We start from the raw sequence: 22,859 nt of genomic DNA, 5'->3' as shown, positions 1-22,859 counted from the left end.
TCCTGTTAAGCTTCTGGACCATATACAAATCTCTAGGATCTACGTAAAGACACATGGCTAAAAGTACCAAATTAAAACATATCAAACGCTGATTATGATTCTTATTAAATGATGGTAACATGTTAAATTCAGTCCCCTGATAGTACTACAGTTTTCTGTTTGTAACCCACAGAGGAACAATTTTACATTACAGATTTTTTTTTTCCATCTTGGCTTTATGTTTTCTCACATCCTTTCAGAGGATGTATATTATGTTCATAATTGGGATAATAAATATCATTTACAAAGAACAAAGGAGCCAGTGTACTTGAAAGAAAGCATTATTTTTCTAATGGTGCTAAAATGACAGGTTTACTCTGCAAGTAGGAGGGATACTATTACAGCTTTAGATGTAAAAATCTACTGAAACACATTTACAGGGTTCTGGCCTAAGGAGGAATTTATATTGCACATTGAAAGGTCTTCCTCCTGAGATAGAGGCAGGTGCTACCTCATGACTATGTCTCCAGAGGGAGACTTTGGACCCTCATGCTTTGAAACTGCCTAAAGCAGCCTCTCCGCTCTGGGAAGTATTTGCAGAACAGGCAGCTGGGTTCAGGTTCGACACAGCTGGGCTGTTTTCTCTGGTTTATGTGGAAAAAAATTCACTGCCAAAGATGAGGCAGGGAAAGTTCACCTGGGCCATTCCAGAGGGCATGTGTTGGCACATTTCCACATGGTAGAGTGGTGCTGGATACTGGGTTTATGGGAACAGTGTGACTCCGTAGAAAACAGGCACCTACTTTCTTTAAAATAAATTCCTGGAAGGGGAGGTACTGGAGCGATAGGGTCATTTTTTTTAAAGTTCTTAAAATACATTGCTAAGTGGTTTCCAGGAAAAATCTTACTATGAATTCTAATAAAACTTTGCTGCAGGGTTTGACACAGGAAGATGATTCCTTGAGAGCTCTGCCTCAATAGAGCCAGACACCCAAACAGTGTTCTCGCAGGGACTCCAGCTCTGGTGCTCTGCCTGTGCATGCTGTGTTTACTACGGGCACTGGGTCGGGATCCACGGCTCTGCAGAGGCCCCACTACACTTTGCTTCAGCCTTCCTGTTGCTGCTCCCTCCCCGCTGGCCTCAGGGGGGCTGGCTGCTATTACGGTTCTGGAGCTCACAGCAGTTTATCTCTTTGAACCTTCCCAGTGATTGAGGCTAAAGCTAGCCTGCGGGGCACCAGGGATCCAGCTCTGGTGTGTAAGCATATCTCTGTGTAGAGGCCAGCTACAGACCCTCTAGCCAAAACAAAGCAAAAATAACCATCTTTGCAATCCCAAATACTGAAACTCTTGTGTGGTAATGTATTTTGCCTTCACAATGTTTTCAAAGCATGTAAGAAATTTGCCTTCAACCAAAAAAAAAAAAAAAAAAAAAAAAAAAAAAATTAAAAACTATTATGCATTGGCAATTACCCTCAAATTTTGGGCTGGAGAAATGGTTCAGAGGTTATAGGTACGAGTGTGGAGCCTGACAGCCTAGGTTTTATTTTCCAGTACCAACATAAAGTTAGATGCACTAAGTGGCCCATGTGTCTGGAGTTTGTTTGCAGTGGCAGGAGACCCTGACATGCCTGTTTTCTCTTTCTATCTACCTTTCTCTGTCTCTGTCTGTCTGTCTCTCATCTCTCTCTCTCTCTCTTAAAGAAATAAGTTAAATTTAAAAAATAACTATCACAAGTCAAAAGGCTTTATTGTTCTATTTTCTAGCACGTTTTGATTTGTGTGTATTCTAAAACCTTCCCACATGTGCTTTCATTTGCCACTGAAAATCTTCCTGGCAAACAGTTATGCCTTTTTGCAGAGTGGAATGTATCTTAACATTTAAGGATTTTTGCTTTATCTTATCCCACTCATACAGAGGCCACATGTTAAGTATTCAGGAATGAAGAGAGATGTAAGTCATTTCATGTCACGTTTTCCATCTCCAGTGTTCACCTTCTAGCCACTGTGTTGACTTAGTCATGATACATACATCCAGTCCTGGAGTTCCCCGAGGAAAACAAGGCCATGGGAAAACGGACATGAATCCTTCTTCTAGCTTGGTACCCTTTTTCTGCTCACCATGCTGCACTCAGTATACCTGCAAGTAAATGCGATGTACTAAGACATCATCTCTTCTAGACCATGAGGACAAATAATGGCTTTGTTGATCTGAAGGAAGACCAGGCTAATTAGATGGCTGATTTAAGGAGGAATATTTTTATATGCAGATGTCCTATATATCAGTGTTTCTAAAGTCAGCTGATGACTTAAAACACTCCTTTAGAAATTTGAAAACCATTTGTCTAATTATCCCTCTTCCCACCCCAGAACTGTGAAAAAAACTCATTGGATATTCTCTGGTTATTACCTGGATACAAGAAACCACTGTTGTTAACCACCAGATACTACTCAAATCTCACCTTTAAAAAAAAAAAAAAAAAGCCTCATGTAATATCAGCATTCCCTTAAATCCTGACTCCAGAGGAAAGTTACAGCCATAAAGCTAAGTTCCACGTGGTCCTCTTTGCATGAGTGCTATGACTCTATACTATAATGATTCATGTTATGTATGTGAAACTCTGTGGAGGTGAACTACCTCAAGATTTCATCCTGATGAAGGGGATGTTCAGGAAATGTCCCATGATGGGGCAGATGGGCGTATATATATTAAGAGAAGCCGCTGCTGTTTGGCTAGGTTTAAGTTGCTCCCATAGTGAATACAGTAGCTTGAGAATAACTTTCTGCATAGTTTTTCAAATGAGGATAACAGCACTAAGGTAAGCACCATGATGGAAAGTTGGAACTGAAATAGGAAAAGTTGTATTTTTCTCAGACATATTCTTTCCCCCCTATCTTGTTCTGGCATATTCCATCAGTAGGCAGCTCTTGAACCTGGCAAGCTAGCATTTTTATCTTGTGCTTGGGGATTTTTTTTCTTCTCTTCACTATCTCTGAGTGATGGGATGAGGGGAGAAACCACAGACATCTCCAAAATGTCATAAACTATAAAAAGGCAGTTAGAGTCTGTCAGCTGCAGAAAGCAATGCTGCTGGTTAGATGCGGGCCATGAAACCATCAAGCACCCACAGGCAAACCAATTTAGAAAAAAAAGAAGCATCCTGAAACAATTTCTTCTCTCAGTTTGAGAACAGCACCTTTTCAGGAGGTTGGCCGTGAAGAGGAGATGGGCTCCCACCTTCCGAGGGCTGGCCAAGGCGGAAGGAGAAGTGCCAGCCCACGGAAGAAGGAATGTTCTTTTGATATTGGCAGCCGTTGCTAGATAAGGGAATGCAACTTTTTTTAAAAGCAAATTCTCCTTAGATTTATAGTTCTGTCAAGCTTGTTGACTGGAGCAGTTTGGAAATGCTTCAGAAATATAGTTTACTTGAAGTATGCATACTCTAAGCCTGTGGAGGGACTACAATATAAATGATAAGTATGTGCTATTAGAGCCAAATCCTTTGTATTTTGAATTTACATAGCTTCTAGAGTTAAAAAAAAAAGTACTGTAGCAAACACATAATGAGACAATCTAAAATATGACAGCCTATTTTTGTTAAAAAATGTGTATGATTATTGCCCAATTATGTCTCTGGTTTTACCCCACAAATCTCTAATGGCATTGGAATGGGAAAACATCACATGTCTAAATGAGCTTAAAGGAATCTTGGCACTCAGAACATCCAGGAAGCCAATCATACAAGAGACTTAGGGCAGTAGTTGCACTTTCACCACAGTACCAGGATGTATACAATGCCATTCTCATTCTCATAGTCATATAAAATTCTATGGAGCAATCTTCACCTAAAAGATGGTACATGAATGAACAATAAATATATTCACTCAATGTCTCAGAGGTGCCAGCCCTTTTCTAAGTTCTGATGAATAAAGCAAAAAATAAAATTTTTGGACCAACTTACATCTCTCTTCACTTCCTTGATATTTTCTTATGAATGTTTAACATGTGGCCTCTGCATGAGTGGAATAAGAGAAAGAAAAGAATCCTTAAGGTGTTCCTAAGTTAGGTCTCGATATATGTACTTTAAGCAGCAGTTAATAATAGATAAGAAATAAAGATCCATGACAGAGAGTTAAGACGTACTTATAAACAATGGGAATGCATTTTCTCACAGTGTTGGACAAGATTTCAGCTGATTCAGTACTGACGAGGGTCTCTGCCTCATAGATGGCACATTCTCACTGACAGTCCTCACATGGGCAAGGGGCTAGCTGGCTCACAAAGGTGTGTCGGTAAAGGTCCTGGCATACTCATGATGTCACTACTTCCCTAACTTCTACCTCCTAAAATAATGAGCTTTGGAGTTATAATTGTTCCATGTTGATTTTAGAGGGATTCAAAAATCCAGGCAATTCCACACTCAATAAAAATCTACCATGTCATTAGAACCATCAGTGCACAAAACATCCACTTAGACATTCATATTTTGTTTTGTATTCTTTGCTATAAATTTTAGGAGTGGAAAAAGTTATAGTGGGCTGGGTGTGGTGGTGCACAACTTTAATCCCAGCACTTGAGAGGTGGAGGTAGGAGGATTGCCGTTAGTTCAAGGCCACCCTGAGACAATATAGTGAATTCCAGGTCAGCCTGGTCTAGATGAGCTAGAGTGAGACCCTACCTTGAATAACCATAATGATAATAACAAAAGAAAGAAAGAAAAATTACAGTGGGAAGAGCTAAGTCATGTATGACATCAAGAGTGTAGCCTCTTTTTGTGTGTGTGTGTAGCCTCCAGCCTCAGAACAGACAGACCAGGTGAGCATGCCTGTGAAACACTGCTCTAATTTCACACCATGCCCATGGGAACAGCATTAGTGCTCACAAAGTTATGGTTACAACAACTGCTGCATTGATGCTTTTCAGTAAGCTATGGGTGCTTGTGAATGTAACAAGCATGCCAACCACCTTTGAGCTCAGCACTGTAAGATGTGCTTCTAATTAGCTGCGTGGATAAGTGCTCTGTCATGGACTCCTACAGCCTGAGAATGTAATGTGGCGTTCAGGTGTTTCAAGGGATCCAGCGGCGACTCTCAGCTCTCCAAGACCCACATGTTACAGCCAGAGTGAACTTAGCCAACAATACAATCAATATATCCTGGGAGCACTTTTTTTTTTTTTTTATTTGAGAGAGAAAGGGAAGGGGAAAGAAAGAGAGAGAGGGGGCCTCCAGCCGCTGCAAATGAACTCCAGATGCATGCGCTTGTGCATCTGGCTAACGTGGGTCCTGGGAATCTAGCCTCAAACTGGGGTTCTTAGGCTTCACAGACAAGCACTTAACCACTAAGCCATTTCTCCAGCCCCTGGGAGCATTTTCAATTTTGTGTGTGATTCAACTTCACATGGTATACATATTGTGTCTTTTCCAGAGTGGTCAGAGTGTCCTATTCTGTCTAAACATCATCTGCTCAGGCTTTCAAAATAATAAAGTGTTGTCTTCTTATGGTTGCTGTGACACACACATTTGTCAGCCTTATGAGGGGTTCTTAACATTGTCAATGATTGTGCTCAAGACTGTGATGGACTCAAGAAAGAAATTCCATCTGTAAAGACTGTTCATTAAGGAAACAGAGATGGATTATCATGTATCAGAAAATGTAGGATGGTTAGGCTGGAGAGATGGCTTAGTGGTTAAGTGCTTGCCTGTGAAATGTAAGGACCCCGGTTCAAGGATCGATTACCCAGGACCCATGTTAGCTAGATGCACAAGGGGGCACATGCGTCTGGACATCTGAAGTTCGTCTACAGTGCTTGGAGGCCCTGGCGTGCACATTCTCTCTCTCTCTCTTACTCCCTCTTTCTCTTTCTGTTGCTCTCAACTAAATAAATAAAATAAACAACAACAACAAAAAAGAAAATATAAGATGGTGATATATCAAAGGCGGAGCACATGGCTCGCATGTGTGGAAGGTTCAGGGTCAAGCTACAACACCAAAAGAAAAGAAAAAGTAAAAGAGAGATTGCTTGTGGTTAGGGCACTTACTTATGAGGCCTAAGGACATGTGCAGTTCCACAGGCCCAACAAAAGCCAGATGCACAAGGTGGTGCATGCTTCTGGAGTTGATTTGCAGAGGCTAAAGGCTCTGGCATTCTCTTTCTCCCTTTTCTCTCAAATAAAGATAAATAAATAAATTTTAAGAAGTAGACAAAACTGTGTGCACAATAAAAAAATTATCACATATATATCTACTCACAAATTAACAAATTCAGTTCTTCATTGAGGCCCAAAACAGGATCTAAGCCCCAAAACTTTCCTGGGATGAACTAATGGGCCACTGCCTGGCTGGGTTCACCACCAACCTTGCTGATGTGGCTGGGAGACCCCTCTGAGAACACAGCGAAGGATGGCTGTGTATGGCCAAAAGTCAGATTGCCTTACATTTTGGTTGACGTGAAACCAGCAAGATTTAAACTACTTTCACAGATTTTCAACCTCTGGACAGATCTTAATGTGCCTCTTCTGCCTTTGAATGAAGGATGGGCGTTCAACAGCACCAGTGGTTGTGGGCAGTGGAAAACTAAGGAAAGAGGGCAGTTTATGAACGGAGAATGGGAGTTTTAAAAGAATGTTATTCAAAGCACACTTGATATGCACTTTAATCCTCTATGGTTTATAAAACTTCCATTGTCCTTAGAGCTCTGAAACTTGGAATATGTAACAAGCAATTATAAGCATAGTTGTCTAGTCTGGGAAATCCCATTTAGAGCCTCTAGTCTGGGAAAGCGAGTGTAGGTGACTATGTAAGAAACACAGCACTTACACTTTTCATGCTGATGTTCCTGTGTTATGAACAAGTCAGGGATGGCAATACTGTAACACATCTTCCCTAACTAGTGAAAAATTCACATTTAGATAATAACCTCCTTGTTTAATATGCCCAAGCCATCAGTACTAAGATACACATATTACTCCAAAATACATCTTAAATTTTAGAGTTATTTACAGGTCTAAAATTTATTTAATTGAAAACATATTCTGTCTACATAGATTATTTTACATGTATGTTTATGTATTATTATTAACAAAATATTTTATATGTATACATCATGTGTTAGTACACCAGCACACACACGAACAGTGTTCAGAAGTTGGGATGTTATATCCTTTTCCAGCCCCAGAGGAATCAGTGGTGCTGTGTTTCTCCTTAGCCTGATGCAGCCTGACAAGCCCTGGAACCCACCTCAGTGCCTTGCCTTCCTCTCCTGGTAGAGCCAAACCTTATGACCACTACCCATCTAACCAACACTCCACAGTTCCACTTGCTGTCCCTCACTGAGGTCAAGGATGCATCTCCCCTTACAAGCAAGTGCACATAATAACATCATGCATGAGCTCTAAGGTACAGGTCACCTGACAAGGGATACACAGCAAGCAAGTCAACTGACTTGAACCCACAGATGTTCATGTGAGACAGATTACTCCTGAAAATGGAAAATGGAAAGGGAGTGAATGTTTCTTTTCTCTTACTTGTCTAACATCTCCTCTCTCTTAAGTTTCATGAGAATAAGGATTACCATTGTAATACGTTGCCTCCATCACACTTTGTAATAGTTGGAAGTACTGAACACAAAATGTTCAGTAATTCTGAATACTCAGCAAAGTCTTTAGTCTTTTTTTTTTTTTTTTTCACCTTCACCACTCAACACACAAAGAAGGATGCTGCTGGTCCTTGCTCAGCACCTGCTACCAACAGGTGTTGCATTCTGGGAGAAGAACTTTGCCAGGGGTCTTTTAATTAGCATCCTCTCTCCAGATGTCTTATGCCTGTAGCCAACACTGAATGATGAGGCCCTGGGAGGCGGTTGCCTTCACCGAGATTACATGCTACACCTGGAATTCACTCTTCCCCACCAAGGAAATTTCCACTCTTCCATGTCAAGTAGAAGCAATTCATTAAAGGAGTTGTTGTTGCGCTACTTCATCAGACACTAATGTTCAAAGCTAGCTTACCATAATGTTGAATATCTAAAGTATAATTAGACATACCAAGATGAAACTAAACTATTTTATAATCAGCTGGGATTGACAATTAGTTCATTATGAAGAGCAGAATTTGTGTTTTTATGATATGCCATTATTTTTGTCAAATATACATACTACTATGCAACCTTAAATCAGTTTATATATTTTATTATATAGATTAGCTAGCCCAATTAGACTAAGAGCTCTGGGTACTTTCCTCTACTTCTTCAATAGCCGTTATTGGCATGGTATGTTTCTCTGTATGCACATATATATTTGTATGCATATCTACATGTATTTCACAGTTTAACAAAGTTAAACCTACAGCCAATAAAAACTGTATTTTTGTTCAGTGTTATAAATTTGTTTTTAGTAACTCTCCTATTTGCCAAAAAGTTATGAAATTCTTTATTTCTATGGCATGTAATTGCCTTTATTTCTATTCAATTCACTAACGACTTTATTTAGGTACTTTTTAAATTTTTACTTGCCTAAGATAAACTCTGTGGTAGTTTGACTCAAGTGTCCCCCATAAACTTAGGTGTTCTGACTGCTAGGTTCCCAGCTGATGGAGATTTGAGTATTAACACCTTCAGGAGGCAATGTATTGCTAGGGGCATGCTTATGGGTGTTATAGCCAGCTTCCCCTTGACAGTGTTGGCACACTCTCCTGTTCTTATTGTCTACCTTATGTGGGCCTGGGGATGATGTCCACCCTCTGCTCATGCCATCGTTTTCCCCTGCCATCGTGGAGCTTCCCCTCAAGCCTGAAAGCCAAAATAAACCTCTTTTTCCCACAACCTGCTCATGGTTGGGTGACTTCTACCAGCAATGCGTACCTGAGTGCAACAAACTCCTTAAGGAATTTTCAAATAGTATATTCTAAATGCCAATCAAATTATGTTATTTAGGAAATCTTATAATTATATACCACTTAAGAACATGTCTCAAGCTGGGTGTGGTAGCGCACAGGAGGCAGAGGTAGGAGGATCACTGTGAGTTCGAGGCTACCTGAGACTACATAGTGAATTCCAGGTCAGCCTGAGCTCTCACTAGACCCTATCTCAAAAAAACAAACAAACAAAACAAACAAACAAACAAAAAAAACAAAGAACAAGTCTGTTCCTGAGCTCTCACTAGACCCTACCTCGAAAAACAAAACAACCCCCCCCCAAAAAAAAAAGAACAAGTCTCTTCCTGCACCAGATCGCATCACAGTAAATGAAATGCTTTAGGGTACATTCTCTCATCTTGATTTCCTTGTGATAGAGTCTGAGTTACAGGAAAAGCATCAAAGACCACGCCCAGTCCTCACATGCGGGGAGACTCCCTGACTGCGAAGGTGGCTTTCCCAGGGACGCTTACCCTTGGCACTCAGAGTGTGCTGACTTTGAAGATTTCCCCAACTCTGGGAAACTTGACACCATAATCTGTGGTCAGCAGGAATGACATTTGTTCTTTTATGCACAGAGGGCAATAAAAGGTGATATATAAAGAATGACAAATTTATTTTAGAGTCACAACTGTCAATTACTGGCTTTAAAAACAACTAATGAAGCAAAATTTTAAAATATCAATGGAAACATTAAAATGATTTCAGGAAAGCACAGTTTTTCTAACTACCAACATGTGTAGCCTTCATTGAATGAAATTTGACAAGGGTTTTCTGCATACTATAATTTCTCCAAATTAAATTTGACCTACTTACGCTACACATTAGTCATGCTTAGTATAAATGTGATGAGATGACATCAAGCCAAAGTAGTGACACCGTTGCTGAAGTGATGATGTCATCATCAAAGTGATGATGTAATATCACAGTGATGGCGTTGCTAACAATAGAGTGATATCATCAAACTGATGACATCATTATTATAGTCAGGATGGCATCGTCTCACATTGGTATTGTCACTGCTGAAGTGATGATGTCATTGGCACAATAATAATATCCCAACCAAACGGATGACTTTGGGGAATACTTTTGACATGGGAACAGGGAACGAATGACATTAAAGTCAAATGTGATACATGCACTTGATGCTGGTAAATCCTAACAGCTAAAGCTAATGTAGCTATTTTTCTAGTCTTTTCTTTTGTTTATTAAGAATACACTTTGGATGGACACATCATCTGTTGGCACCATCACGTACCTCCTCCCTGTCCCCATTTGGTCCAGGGCCCTCTTCAGTGGAGTTTCTGGTATTCCCCAAGGGGTTGTGGGTCATGCATTGCAAGAGCAGCTGTCAGCCCCTGTGTGGGAGGAGGAGCACTGCCTCTGGGTATGTTGTACATTGAAGTTTTATTCCTCACTCTAGCTGCATGTGGTCTAGAGCTTTGTCTCTCCTCTCGTGTAAGCATCGTGTCTGGAGAACACAGCCAGACACACTCATCGCCGACTCATAGCTACATTGAAGGGGGTGAGACCATGAAGCCACATGGTTTTCCAGAGATATAGAAGATGAATTCAAGGAACTAGAGTATGTTTTTCTTTTTAAAATATTTTGTTGGATATTTTTCTATCTAACACTTGCTAAATTTTATCCCCTGACCGAGGTCTGGGTATAAAGTTCCATCATCTCATTTATGAGAAACCACTGTGTATTTCCCATCACCTTTTCAGTTGCACAGTGTCTGAGAACATGGAAGGTTTTGTAGTCCTGTCATGCTGCTTCTTCCAGCTTTCCCAGGCATTGCCATCATGAGAGTTCACTAAGCCTACTTCTGCCGTTCTTAGGGTGTGTGCTCCTTAGAACTTCATTTCTGAGAAAACCTAGAGCGTGACCCTGAAATTTCAACTATCCCTGCATTATCTGTCCTACCTTGTCTCACTGTGAACTCTGCAAGTAGACAAGGTGTCTGCCATTTCGTTTCATCAAGACTTCCATTTTGACTGAAGAATCTCAACAGAGAAGCCATTATTACAAAGAAGATACTAGGTAGAATACATAGATTGATATCCTAAATTACTTAGCACAGTAAATTTTAATTTAGGGCTGGAGAGCTGGCTGAGTGGTTAAGGAGTATAGCAGTCAGCTTCAAGTTAACTGAGATGAACTTCCAGACCAGGCACAGTTATGGAGGAAGGGATATTTATTGAAGCATACAGATCCAGGGGAAGTTTCATAAATGGCAGAAGAAGCTGGCCTGCCTTCACAGGCCCAAGCAGAGAGAGAGAAGCACAATCCAAAAGCCAAAAGCCAAATAGCACACTTTAGGAACTCCAGCTCAGCACACTTTGTATATTTTTACATTGAAATCTGAAACCCACCACCACACCTTAAGATCTCCCCAGTGATACTTCCTCCAGCCAGGTGTCTGCAGATGCAAACTACAAACAAACAATTGAATATATTGGGGGCCATCTATTCTATTCAAACCACCCAAAGGCACTTGCTTGCAAAGCCTAAGGACCTAGGTTTGAGTCCCTAGTACCTATGTGAGGCAGATGCACAAGGTGGGTCCCGCATCTGGAGTTCGTTTGTGATGGCTAGAGGTTCTGGCACTCCCATTCTCTCTACATAATTGTGTGTGTCTGTGTCTCTCTCTCTCTAACAAATAAATGGATTTTTTTAAAGTTCACCTTTAAAAAAGTAACTTACTTAATATTAAAATATCGCTATTTAATATTCAATTCATCTTGAAGTATTTATTACATAACCATAGCTATTGGAGAAAGCAAAGTCAACTAATGACCAAAAAGAAAAAAAAAAAAAAAATACACAACAAGCTTGTCAGAGTTCTAATGTTCTGGAGAGTTCACTTGTGGGTAAGGATTTTTTGCCAGCGTATCTTCATGGTAGGATATCATGGAGTCACTCAGTGTGCAATTCAACAAAAGTCAAAAGATATACATATATTTGCTGACCATGGCGTGTTTTGCCCTTTCAGTTCCTCCAAAAATATATGACATCTCAAGTGACATGACCATCAACGAAGGAACCAATGTTACCCTCACTTGCTTGGCCACGGGGAAACCAGAGCCTTCCATTTCTTGGCGGCACATCTCCCCATCAGGTAAGTTTCAATTCCCTTCCCTCCACTCAACATGAGGAAACTTTTAAGATCTTTCATCAGGTAGAAAGGATGCATAATTTTATACATTATACTTTTTGCCAAAAGGCAGTGTATTTAAGACCATCCAGTGAATGATGTCACAGCTCAGTATAAGTGGGTCTCTGGATCCTAGCTAAGGTTCCTTTCCTGTTAGTATACTGGATAACTGCAGGTCAATAGACAAAAGGCTAAAACGGAAATGTCACAGAGAAAAAAACAATCGTCATTTAAATGTGTAAGGGGTTCATGCAATCTGCATTCACATGTTAATAGGCCAGCTTGAGCTGCTAAGGTAATCAGGGCAAAATGAAATTACACACACTGGCAGGTTGCTGGGTCTCATTTCAAATTGCTCTCCAGAATCAAAAGATTTAGGAGTTACAATTATTTTTTAGCTGATAAGGGATCTAAAAGCCATAATGCTCAAGTGACTTGTACAAATAGATCCTATTGCTGGTGACATTTGGGTTGTGACTTGCCCATGGGTGTCCATGATGCCTGCCATTGGCAGGTATGTCCTCTCTGAGACACAGTCAGTTTTAGGAAATTGGTGGTGATTCTCATCTGTTTTCACAGTCATAAAACTAAAGGCTGTGGGCAATTTAAAAATTATGTAAGTCCAAATATTCCTTGAAGGTGAGAATAATACCTTTACAAATAAGATCACATATCTTTCATATAATGCTTCATTTCCTTATTCTTTATTTTATTTTTGTGGTGGAAATAATTTGAACAATGAAAATGCTTTTAATGAAATCATAAAGAAACATTTCATGTATGCATGGAGAGAACACATTCAGAGCATCTACTTTATCTGCTAATACTTTCCTTAATATCGCTTATCCTTTAGTGTCTTTCAGACACTTCACTTACGACAATGGATCTAATGAGACTTACTTAGAATTGCTATCAATGGGAGAGAAAAATCAATATACAGTGCATATTATGCAGAGTGTATTATACCCCTATAACACTTCTGAAATTCGAGCACGTTCTTGACTGCCAACATTTCACTCTCTAGAGCTGGAACCAAGCTGTACAGCTGGGAAATGGGCCCTGGGCTCATGGCAGGCTCTTTATCACATAAAAGGGAAACAAGTGATGGCTGAGAAGATTGCTTAGCAGTTTAAGTGCTTGCCACCCAAGCATGACAACCCAAGTTCCATCCCCAGTGCCCATGTAAAAGCTAGGTGTGACAGCACCTACCCTGAGGTAGGCCGAAAGCAGGAGATCCTTGAGATGTACTGTCTAGATCCTCTAATCCAGTCAGTGAGCTCCAGGGTCAGTGACTGACTCTGTCTCTCATAATAAGTGAGTAAGTGAGTGACTCACTTACCTATAGAGTGACTGAGGAAGACATGGACCTCCATGTGTGCACTTAAATACATGTATGGTTACTGCACACACATATGCACCCATATACAAAAGAAAATGTATGTATATAACACAATATACACACATAAACATTCAAAAATAGTGAAAAATAAGACAATATTTTCTAAAGCAGTGAAACAAGTCAGGACCAGCAGTTATATGCAGACTGCTAAGCTGATTCCTGATTCATGGATTCTGGCAATCTTAATGTAACTCTCTCATCTCTGTGATCCTTAACTCATTACTAATTTCCAAAAATTATGGAACAATAAACTAACTTTTAAAAAAAGCCATGCATATAGTTACATGTATTATCAGACATGTGATGGCTTTACATATTTGCACATTCTAGAAGAGTAAAATCTAGTTTAATTAACAGATGCTTTACCATGCATAATAATTTTGTTGCAATAATCCTTAACATCATTCTTTTTGCATTTCCAGGAGTGTGTCTATGGCACCATTAGATATACTACATGTTTAAAATACATCTATTGAATTTATTCCTAGTGATAGCCATGCACTCTTTGACCAACTGTGTGTCCTGGCTGTTGTGAGACCCAAATAAAATAATAAAAATAAGTCTGTTTTTAAAAGTATGAGGTGATATTAAAATATACAACTTTTACTTTACCATATTTCTAGAGAGTTTCTAATAAGCCATTAGAGTTCCTATAAGAATGAAGTACCTAATTTAAATTTGGATGTAATTTTAGATTAATATATATCAGACTTGTTATTATGCATATTATTCTTTTGCAAATGCTTAGACAGATTTTGGCTTAATTAAATAGCAGGAATATTGGTTAGTGAGATTATTAGAATCATGAAAATGGATAACATCAGACACTGACCGAAGACAGATTGGGTTTATAAATTAAAATGTGCACATATTTGTTTTTCTGGTATCTACACACCAAGCAAATGAGTTACATTAGCAAATCATTAACAGTTAGCCAATGAATAACTAGACTCAGAATATCTTATGAATGCTTGCAATAATTTCAAATAATTTGTTGTTAATAATCTGAGCTCAAATTGCAGCATTGTGGTAGCTGTGCTTGGCATCTTCTGTCTGATGGTTCTCTCAGCTTTCTTTCTACTTACAGAGTTGTACTTGAAAGTAAATTGTGAAATTCATATATGTGTGTATTTCTAACTAAGAAACACTCATCTTGTGTATTAGCTTTGTGTATTTTACTTTGCTGTGCCATGAAAGAAAGTATGTCTCAAAGAGCTATCAAAATGTTGACATGATTCAGTGCAAGTACAATAGGAGAAATGATGGTTACATTTTGTGCGTGTGAGATGGACGTATGCATTCTTTTCAATTCTGTAGTTTGAACCATACAATCATATGTTCAGAATGATTGGACTCCTGCTAATGGAAATTTGGGAGCTGAAGGCTTGTTGGAGGAGGTGTTGGAGGTGGGCTTTACGTGTGATAGCAAGAACCTGACACATTCACCTGCTACTGTTTTACACTTACTATGGCAGGAGCTGATGCCCAGCCTCTGCTTGGGAACATCATTTCCCTGTTTACCTTAAAGGCTGTAGCCATAATAAAACATTTCCTCCTATTAACTGCTTATGTTCAAGTGTTTTGTCCCAGCAACATTAAGGTAACTACTAAAAATATCTTTGCTAATTCTTAGTGGCCCATTCATTATCAATTTTAAGTTTTAAGATCACAAACACCACTGGAGCGAGCACTGGCTGTCTTTCTTTTTCTTATAACTACTCAGTGTGACTCCAATACGATAGTACCATTGAAAAATCCTATAGTGAGATATTCTTAAGTGAAGGATTATACATATATACTCATTCATTGGGCCATTTAAAAATATTACTTAGAGATACCATTGTAAGCATCCTTTATATCTAGATATTTCATTATATCTAGATATTTATGGTGAATTTCCAAAATTACAAGAGTTTTCAACTTCAAGCTTAGTGTGGCGACACACACATATAACCCTGCCTGTTGGGGAATGAGTCCAGCCTGGGTTACATTGTGAATTTCAGACCTAACAGGGCTATATTGTGAGACCCTGTCATCACCAACTCCCCTCTACCACATTTTCAACTACAGTAAATTTCACATTAGTATCATATTCCAGTGACTCCATATTGCAATTGAATAGAGAGACCTAACAGTGTACTTTAGAGACATTTGCTGCACACTCAGAACCCAGTGGAAAGCTGTGTACTCGTTTTCTGGCCTTGCCATGTTAGTCCCCTTTAGGTCAGGAACTCATTCAACACTTCCTTTGTCATTGCCTAGCCTTAAAAGTTAAACAATTGTTCCCATTTTTGAAAAATAAAGTGTTTTCTACTTTGAGTCTCTCACCTGTCTTCTCATTGATTGTAATCGAGATGTGGCCATGCAGAACTAAGGACGCAGTTTTGTCTTTCTCAGGGAGTGATAGCTAGTGGTATTTGACATTCATCAACCCCTCATTATTTTTGTTAAGTTCAGCCACCCAATCAAATTGTGGTCTTATTTTTGTGCTGTGATATTTTTTTCCTTTATTTACAACCCATGCTTCTGATAAGGGTGTATATGAAGAGATTTTTAACCTTCATGTGACAATGTCTTATATTTGTCATCCTCTCTTTGTTAGGATATTATTGTGATTATTTGGAGGATCACTTGTCTTCTGAGGACTAAACTGTTGATTTATTTCTAACTTCATCAATTATTGTACTCTTGCTAATTGGTCCTTCAAAATTGCCACAAAAACTCATATTACATATTACATGTTTTATTTTGAGTTTGAATGTTTTATTCCTTCAAAGGAACCCTTATGATGAAATTATCAGGTTGAAGCATGTAGCTATACCCATGACACTACAAGTGCGATGCTGTATTGTTGCATGCGATGCAGGTGTATGTGTTCAGTGTGGAGACATGGCACTCGAACAAAGATAGGTAGATACTGTACAAGAACATTACATATTGACTTATTTATCTAGGATTTGTGGGTTGACAGTTTTAAAAGTATTACTTACGTGTGTTTATAATTCATTACTGTCTTTAATTATTTTGATGTTTAAATTTATCCTTAATTTAACCACTAGGGTCACATCACTCTGGCTCATGACCTTGTAACACACTGCCATCATTTTGGTGAGCATTTCCACATTTTCTTGCATCACAAAATGCTGGACTCATCTCATTTACTTCCTGACCCATCTCAAATCAACCATCTCACAGCATCTACTGATCAGATCCACATGGGGTGAGACCATTATATATGGGTATGGACATAGCACTATTGATCTGCACTATGGTACAATTATGAGACTCAGCTATCTAGACCACTTCATTTACTAAGGCTTAAAATGATAAGGACCTAAATAACTATAGGGCAAGGGACAAAATTTATTTTGAGCTTTATCTAATAATAAACTTGAAAGAAGACATAGGTCTGTATGTATACAAAAACATTTGTGCAATTACTAGTAAAAAATATCTAATTCCAAAGAAAATATGATAAATTAATTGCTGAATGTGTACGTGTATTTCTATGTGTATATGTGTTTGTGTGTTTATGTATATTTATTTGTGTGTATATATATATATGTATATATATATGATTATATGTGTAGATAGATAGATAGATGTATATATATATATATATATATATATATATATATATATATATATATATAGTATCTATTTACATGTAGTCATACTACTTTCACCAATGCATAGTACCTTACCTACTTGAAAGTATTCAACGTTTTGTCAAATTTCCTAATAAGAAATATGCATCTATCTTTTTTTCTGCTAGTAATTTAATTTACACATACACAATAAACAGTGTATAATATCTTGAATTTTGATCACTCAAATTTGGCTTAAGAACCAGCTTTTCCTCTTCCATCAGTACTAACTTACACTAAATATTTAACTCCTTTGTACTTAACATAGAAAAAATGGTGATAATACATGTGCTTTACCTGCAGCAGCTAAGGAAATACTGCAGAGCACCAGATAGCTCTTGTCCTACAGCAAACACTTCACAATATTAACTGTTAATATTCTACTGACATATGTTTGAATTTTTGGTCTCACAGAATTTTGTACCCTAACCCTGAAATTGAAGCAGTTTGTGACTCTTGACCATAACCCACACAGCTCCTCTCAAATGAGATGATCAGGAAGTTAAACATCATTTCCGAATTGTAGAAAACTTTGCATACGTTACTTATAGGTCCTAATTTTAAAAATAAAGAATTAAATTATTAACTACATACCATTTCACTGATGAAAGTAGATCCAGTCAGAAGAAAATCATAAGAAAACTTGAAAAGTTTAAATTTAAAGTTAGGCTTAAAAAATAGAGATCTGGGGCTGGAGAGATGGCTTAGTGGCTGAGCACTTTCCTGTGAAGCCTACGGACCTCGGTTAGAGGCTTGCTTCTCCAGGACCCATGTTAGCAGATGCACAAGGGGGCAACTTTTTTTTCAGTGGCTGGAGGCCCTTGCATGCCCATTCTCTCTCTATCTGCCTCTCTCTCTCCCTCTCTCTCTCTCTCTCTCTCCTCTCTCTCTTGCCTTCTCTCTCTCAAACAAATAAATGAAAAAATAAAATGTTAAAAATAGCTTTAAAAATTATTTTTGTCTAATTTTAATGTAAGTGAGCTTTTACATAGTATTAGTTTTTTATTTTTCCATTGAAACAAGGCTGTCACCAGATTCACAATCAAAAGGATCTTAGGTTCCATCTCTGCCCATACTCTGGTTCCATTAAACTCTCTCTGGCTTCCTGCAGGTTTCACTTATTTCTACTGACTCTGTCCTGCCCACATTTAAATAGCCTCAATTTCTCTTCTGTAAACCTTTTCACACACATCCCTTTTGCTTAACAAATAGATATTTATCATTTAAAAAGAAGTACTCACATGAGAGTTCAGAGATTTAAGAATAGAACCAGGATACTCTTCTAGACAGAAGTGTGCAGGAGCAGTGAGAGGTGAACCAAGGGATTTGTTCAAGTTGATACAAACTGATCATGACATCTATACCAGCCGGTTTTCCCACTGTAGTTTTCAGAGACACAAGACTAGAAAGGGATACAAGGAGAATCAGGGTGAATTAGCATTGAGAGATTTAAGTGTTGAGGAAGAATTATCTATAATCATCAAAATGAAAATTTCTCTTTCTACCTTTACACATAGTGTTTGCTGTGCTAAGAGCATCCTTTGTCCTCGTCCACTTGACAAAGTCCTTATCCCTTTCAGAGAACTGTTCCTAAGCATCCCAGGAAACACTGGACATTACTTATTTTATGGTCACATGGAATGCTTGATCAATTAATACCCTTGAATTCCAGTCACTAACTTTCTTGATCTGTGCTTGCATGTAACAGGGATCTCCTTGTGTCCAGACATGGTCTTAGCAAACTCCTGGGCAAACTCAAGCTTCATAGATAAAGTTGTACTAGAGGCTTTACTTCTCTGGTTTTGGCTGTAATGTTCTGAATTCAGAATGCTTGTCATCTGAAGATTGGCAGAAAGAGAATGTTAGTATTTTAACACATATATATGACCACACAATGGAACTGATGTTATGGGGAATCAATGTGAAAGAATTCCTTATTCTCAGAGAAAAGTGCATACCCATGTACAACAAAAAACAATATTTCAGAAAAGATTTTTTTCTATCATTATGAAACTTGTTTTTCTATAAAAGCTGGAATGATGTCTGCTCTTACTTCTATAAAATGGAGAGATAATGGTTATCATTAGGATGTTTATATTTGAGAACTAGATTTTGCTAGTGTTTTCCCTGGTGATTTCAATGTCACACAGAATTAAGAAAATTATATATATAGGTATACATGGTGATGTCTGAATAGGGCAAGGCTGGGCTTCAGGTTCTCACAGTGGAAAACAGCTTTCCCTTTTGGCTGTTAGTTTTATGGGGTTTCAAGCTGAAGCGTGACTCTGAGTAAAAGCTCTACTCATGATTATCAGTTGGGTACTATGAAGATTCAGAAAGAGGAGAAGCAGGCCAGCCGCATGTGTGACACGAGCCTGTGAAAGACTAGAATCAATTATTATCTACTGTGACCTGTGAATGTCCCAAGAACAGATCTAACCCATTGCAACATTTGTGAATTGGTTTTCATGAAAAATATTACAACTTCATGGATCATACACACAAGAGAAAAAACATGGGCTTTCAGTTGAACTCAGACTGCACTGATCATTTGAATCACGTAGACAATGAAGGTATAGTTTGGTCCTTCATTCCCATTGATACAAGGACAGGGTCATCAAAACTACCTTGAAATTGAAATAAGCCTTATTGGAATTTTGGACATTTCCAGACTCTACACCAAAATATATACAAGAGAAAGTGGCTTGACAACATTTTTTTCATAAAATAAAGAATAACAATACCTAGGACAACTGTAGAGAAAACTACACATCAGAGTCAATTAGAGGGATCTCCTACACACCTTCACACGAGAGTCGACCTTAATAACCCTTCACCTCATTCCCCTCATCATATTGACCATAAACCCAAAATTCATTATAGGTCACCTATACTGTAGAAATAGTTTATTAAAACACTAGACTGTGAATCTAGAAATAGAAGATTGCATTCTTTTATCTACCAAGAGAGTAGACAAGAATTGCTAACTCATGCCACCATGACTAAACTTATGGCTCTCTCACTTTTATAGGATAGAAGTATTCCATTGTTCTTAGGAACCAAAAAATTGGTGCAACTCCCGTTCCATCCCTCCTGCACTCCAGTTCCCTCCCTCCTGAACTCCAGTACCTCCCTCCTGCACTCCAGTACCTCCCTCCTGAACTCCTGTACCTCCTTCCTGCACTCCAGTACCTCCCTCCTGCACTCCAGTACCTCCCTCCTGCACTCCTGAACCTCCCTCCTGCACTCCAGTACCTCCCTTCTGCACTCCAGTACCTCCCTCCTGCACTCCAGTACCTCCCTCCTGCACTCCTGTACCTCCCTCCTGCACTCCAGTACCTCCCTCCTGCACTCCAGTTCCCTCCCTCCTGCACTCCAGTACCTCCCTCCTGCACTCCTGTACCCTCCCTCCTGCACTCCTGTACCCTCCCTCCTGCACTCCTGTACCTCCCTCCTGCACTCCTGTACCCTCCCTCCTGCACTCCTGTACCCTCCCTCCTGCACTCCAGTACCTCCCTCCTGCACTCCAGTACCTCCCTCCTGCACTCCTGTACCCTCCCTCCTGCACTCCTGTACCCTCCCTCCTGCACTCCTGTACCCTCCCTCCTGCACTCCTGTACCCTCCCTCCTGCACTCCAATACCTCCCTCCTGCACTCCAGAACCCTCCTCCTGCACTCCTGTACCCTCCCTCCTGCACTCCTGTACCCTCCCTCCTGCACTCCTGTACCTCCCTCCTGCACTCCTGTACCCTCCCTCCTGCACTCCAGTACCTCCCTCCTGCACTCCAGTACCTCCCTCCTGCACTCCTGTATCCTCCCTCCTGCACTCCTGTACCTCCCTCCTGCACTCCTGTACCCTCCCTCCTGCACTCCTGTACCTCCCTCCTGCACTCCTGTACCCTCCCTCCTGCACTCCTGTACCCTCCCTCCTGCACTCCTGTACCTCCCTCCTGCACTCCTGTACCCTCCCTCCTGCACTCCTGTACCCTCCCTCCTGCACTCCAGTACCTCCCTCCAGCACTCCAGTACCCTCCCTCCTGCACTCCTGTACCCTCCCTCCTGCACTCCTGTACCCTCCCTCCTGCACTCCAGTACCCTCCCTCCTGCACTCCAGTACCTCCCTCCTGCACTCCAGTTCCCTCCCTCCTTCACTCCAGTACCTCCCTCCTGCACTCCAGTACCTCCCTCCTGCACTCCAGTACCTCCCTCCTGCACTCCAGTACCCTCCCTCCTGCACTCCTGTACCTCCCTCCTGCACTCCAGTACCTCCCTCCTGCACTCCAGTACCTCCCTCCTGCACTCTAGTACCTCCCTCCTGCACTCCAGTACCCTCCCTCCTGCACTCCAGTACCCTCCCTCCTGCACTCTAGTACCTCCCTCCTGCACTCCAGTTCCCTCCCACCTGCACTCCAGTACCTCCCTCCTGCACTCCAGTTCCCTCCCTCCTGCACTCCAATACCTGCCTCCTGCACTCCAGTACCTCCCTCCTGCACTCCTGTACCTCCCTCCTGCACTCCTGTACCCTCCCTCCTGCACTCCTGTACCTCCCCCCTGCACTCCTGTACCCTCCCTCCTGCACTCCAGTACCTCCCTCCTGCACTCCAGTTCCCTCCCTCCTGCACTCCAGTACCCTCCCTCCTGCACTCTAGTACCTCCCTCCTGCACTCCAGTACCTCCCTCCTGCACTCCAGTACCCTCCCTCCTGCACTCCAGTACCTCCCTCCTGCACTCCGGTACCTCCCTCCTGCACTCCAGTACCTCCCTCCTGCACTCCAGTACCTCCCTCCTGCACTCTAGTACCTCCCTCCTGCACTCCAGTACCTCCCTCCTGCACTCCAGTTCCCTCCCTCCTGCACTCCAGTACCCTCCCTCCTGCACTCCTGTACCTCACTCCTGCACTCCAGTACCTCCCTCCTGCACTCCGGTACCTCCCTCCTGCACTCCAGTACCCTCCCTCCTGCACTCCAGTACCTCCCTCCTGCACTCCAGTACCTCCCTACTGCACTCCTGTACCTCCCTCCTGCACTCCAGTTCCCTCCCTCCTGAACTCCAGTACCTCCCTCCTGCACTCCAGTACCTCCCTCCTGAACTCCTGTACCTCCTTCCTGCACTCCAGTACCTCCCTCCTGCACTCCAGTACCTCCCTCCTGCACTCCTGAACCTCCCTCCTGCACTCCAGTACCTCCCTTCTGCACTCCAGTACCTCCCTCCTGCACTCCAGTACCTCCCTCCTGCACTCCTGTACCTCCCTCCTGCACTCCAGTACCTCCCTCCTGCACTCCAATACCTCCCTCCTGCACTCCAGTACCTCCCTCCTGCACTCCTGTACCCTCCCTCCTGCACTCCTGTACCCTCCCTCCTGCACTCCTGTACCTCCCTCCTGCACTCCTGTACCCTCCCTCCTGCACTCCTGTACCCTCCCTCCTGCACTCCAGTACCTCCCTCCTGCACTCCAGTACCTCCCTCCTGCACTCCTGTACCCTCCCTCCTGCACTCCTGTACCCTCCCTCCTGCACTCCTGTACCCTCCCTCCTGCACTCCAATACCTCCCTCCTGCACTCCAGAACCCTCCTCCTGCACTCCTGTACCCTCCCTCCTGCACTCCTGTACCCTCCCTCCTGCACTCCTGTACCTCCCTCCTGCACTCCTGTACCCTCCCTCCTGCACTCCAGTACCTCCCTCCTGCACTCCAGTACCTCCCTCCTGCACTCCTGTATCCTCCCTCCTGCACTCCTGTACCTCCCTCCTGCACTCCTGTACCCT

The 22,859-nt window shown here is 41.2% G+C and overlaps 1 protein-coding gene across 1 annotated transcript in view; it reads left to right on the top strand.

The window, feature by feature from the left end:
• The window catches only part of Negr1 (neuronal growth regulator 1), a 763,865-nt gene that overhangs the window by 415,101 nt on the left and 325,905 nt on the right, over positions 1-22,859 (top strand). The window contains exon 3 of the mRNA XM_045138599.1: positions 11,889-12,014. Coding sequence (XP_044994534.1) covers positions 11,889-12,014 — 126 coding nt within the window. The remainder of the gene's footprint in view (positions 1-11,888; positions 12,015-22,859) is intronic.

This window comes from Jaculus jaculus, chromosome 19, assembly GCF_020740685.1.
Source record: "Jaculus jaculus isolate mJacJac1 chromosome 19, mJacJac1.mat.Y.cur, whole genome shotgun sequence".
Classification (NCBI taxonomy): domain Eukaryota; kingdom Metazoa; phylum Chordata; class Mammalia; order Rodentia; family Dipodidae; genus Jaculus; species Jaculus jaculus.
This window is presented reverse-complemented; position numbering and strand designations above follow the sequence as displayed.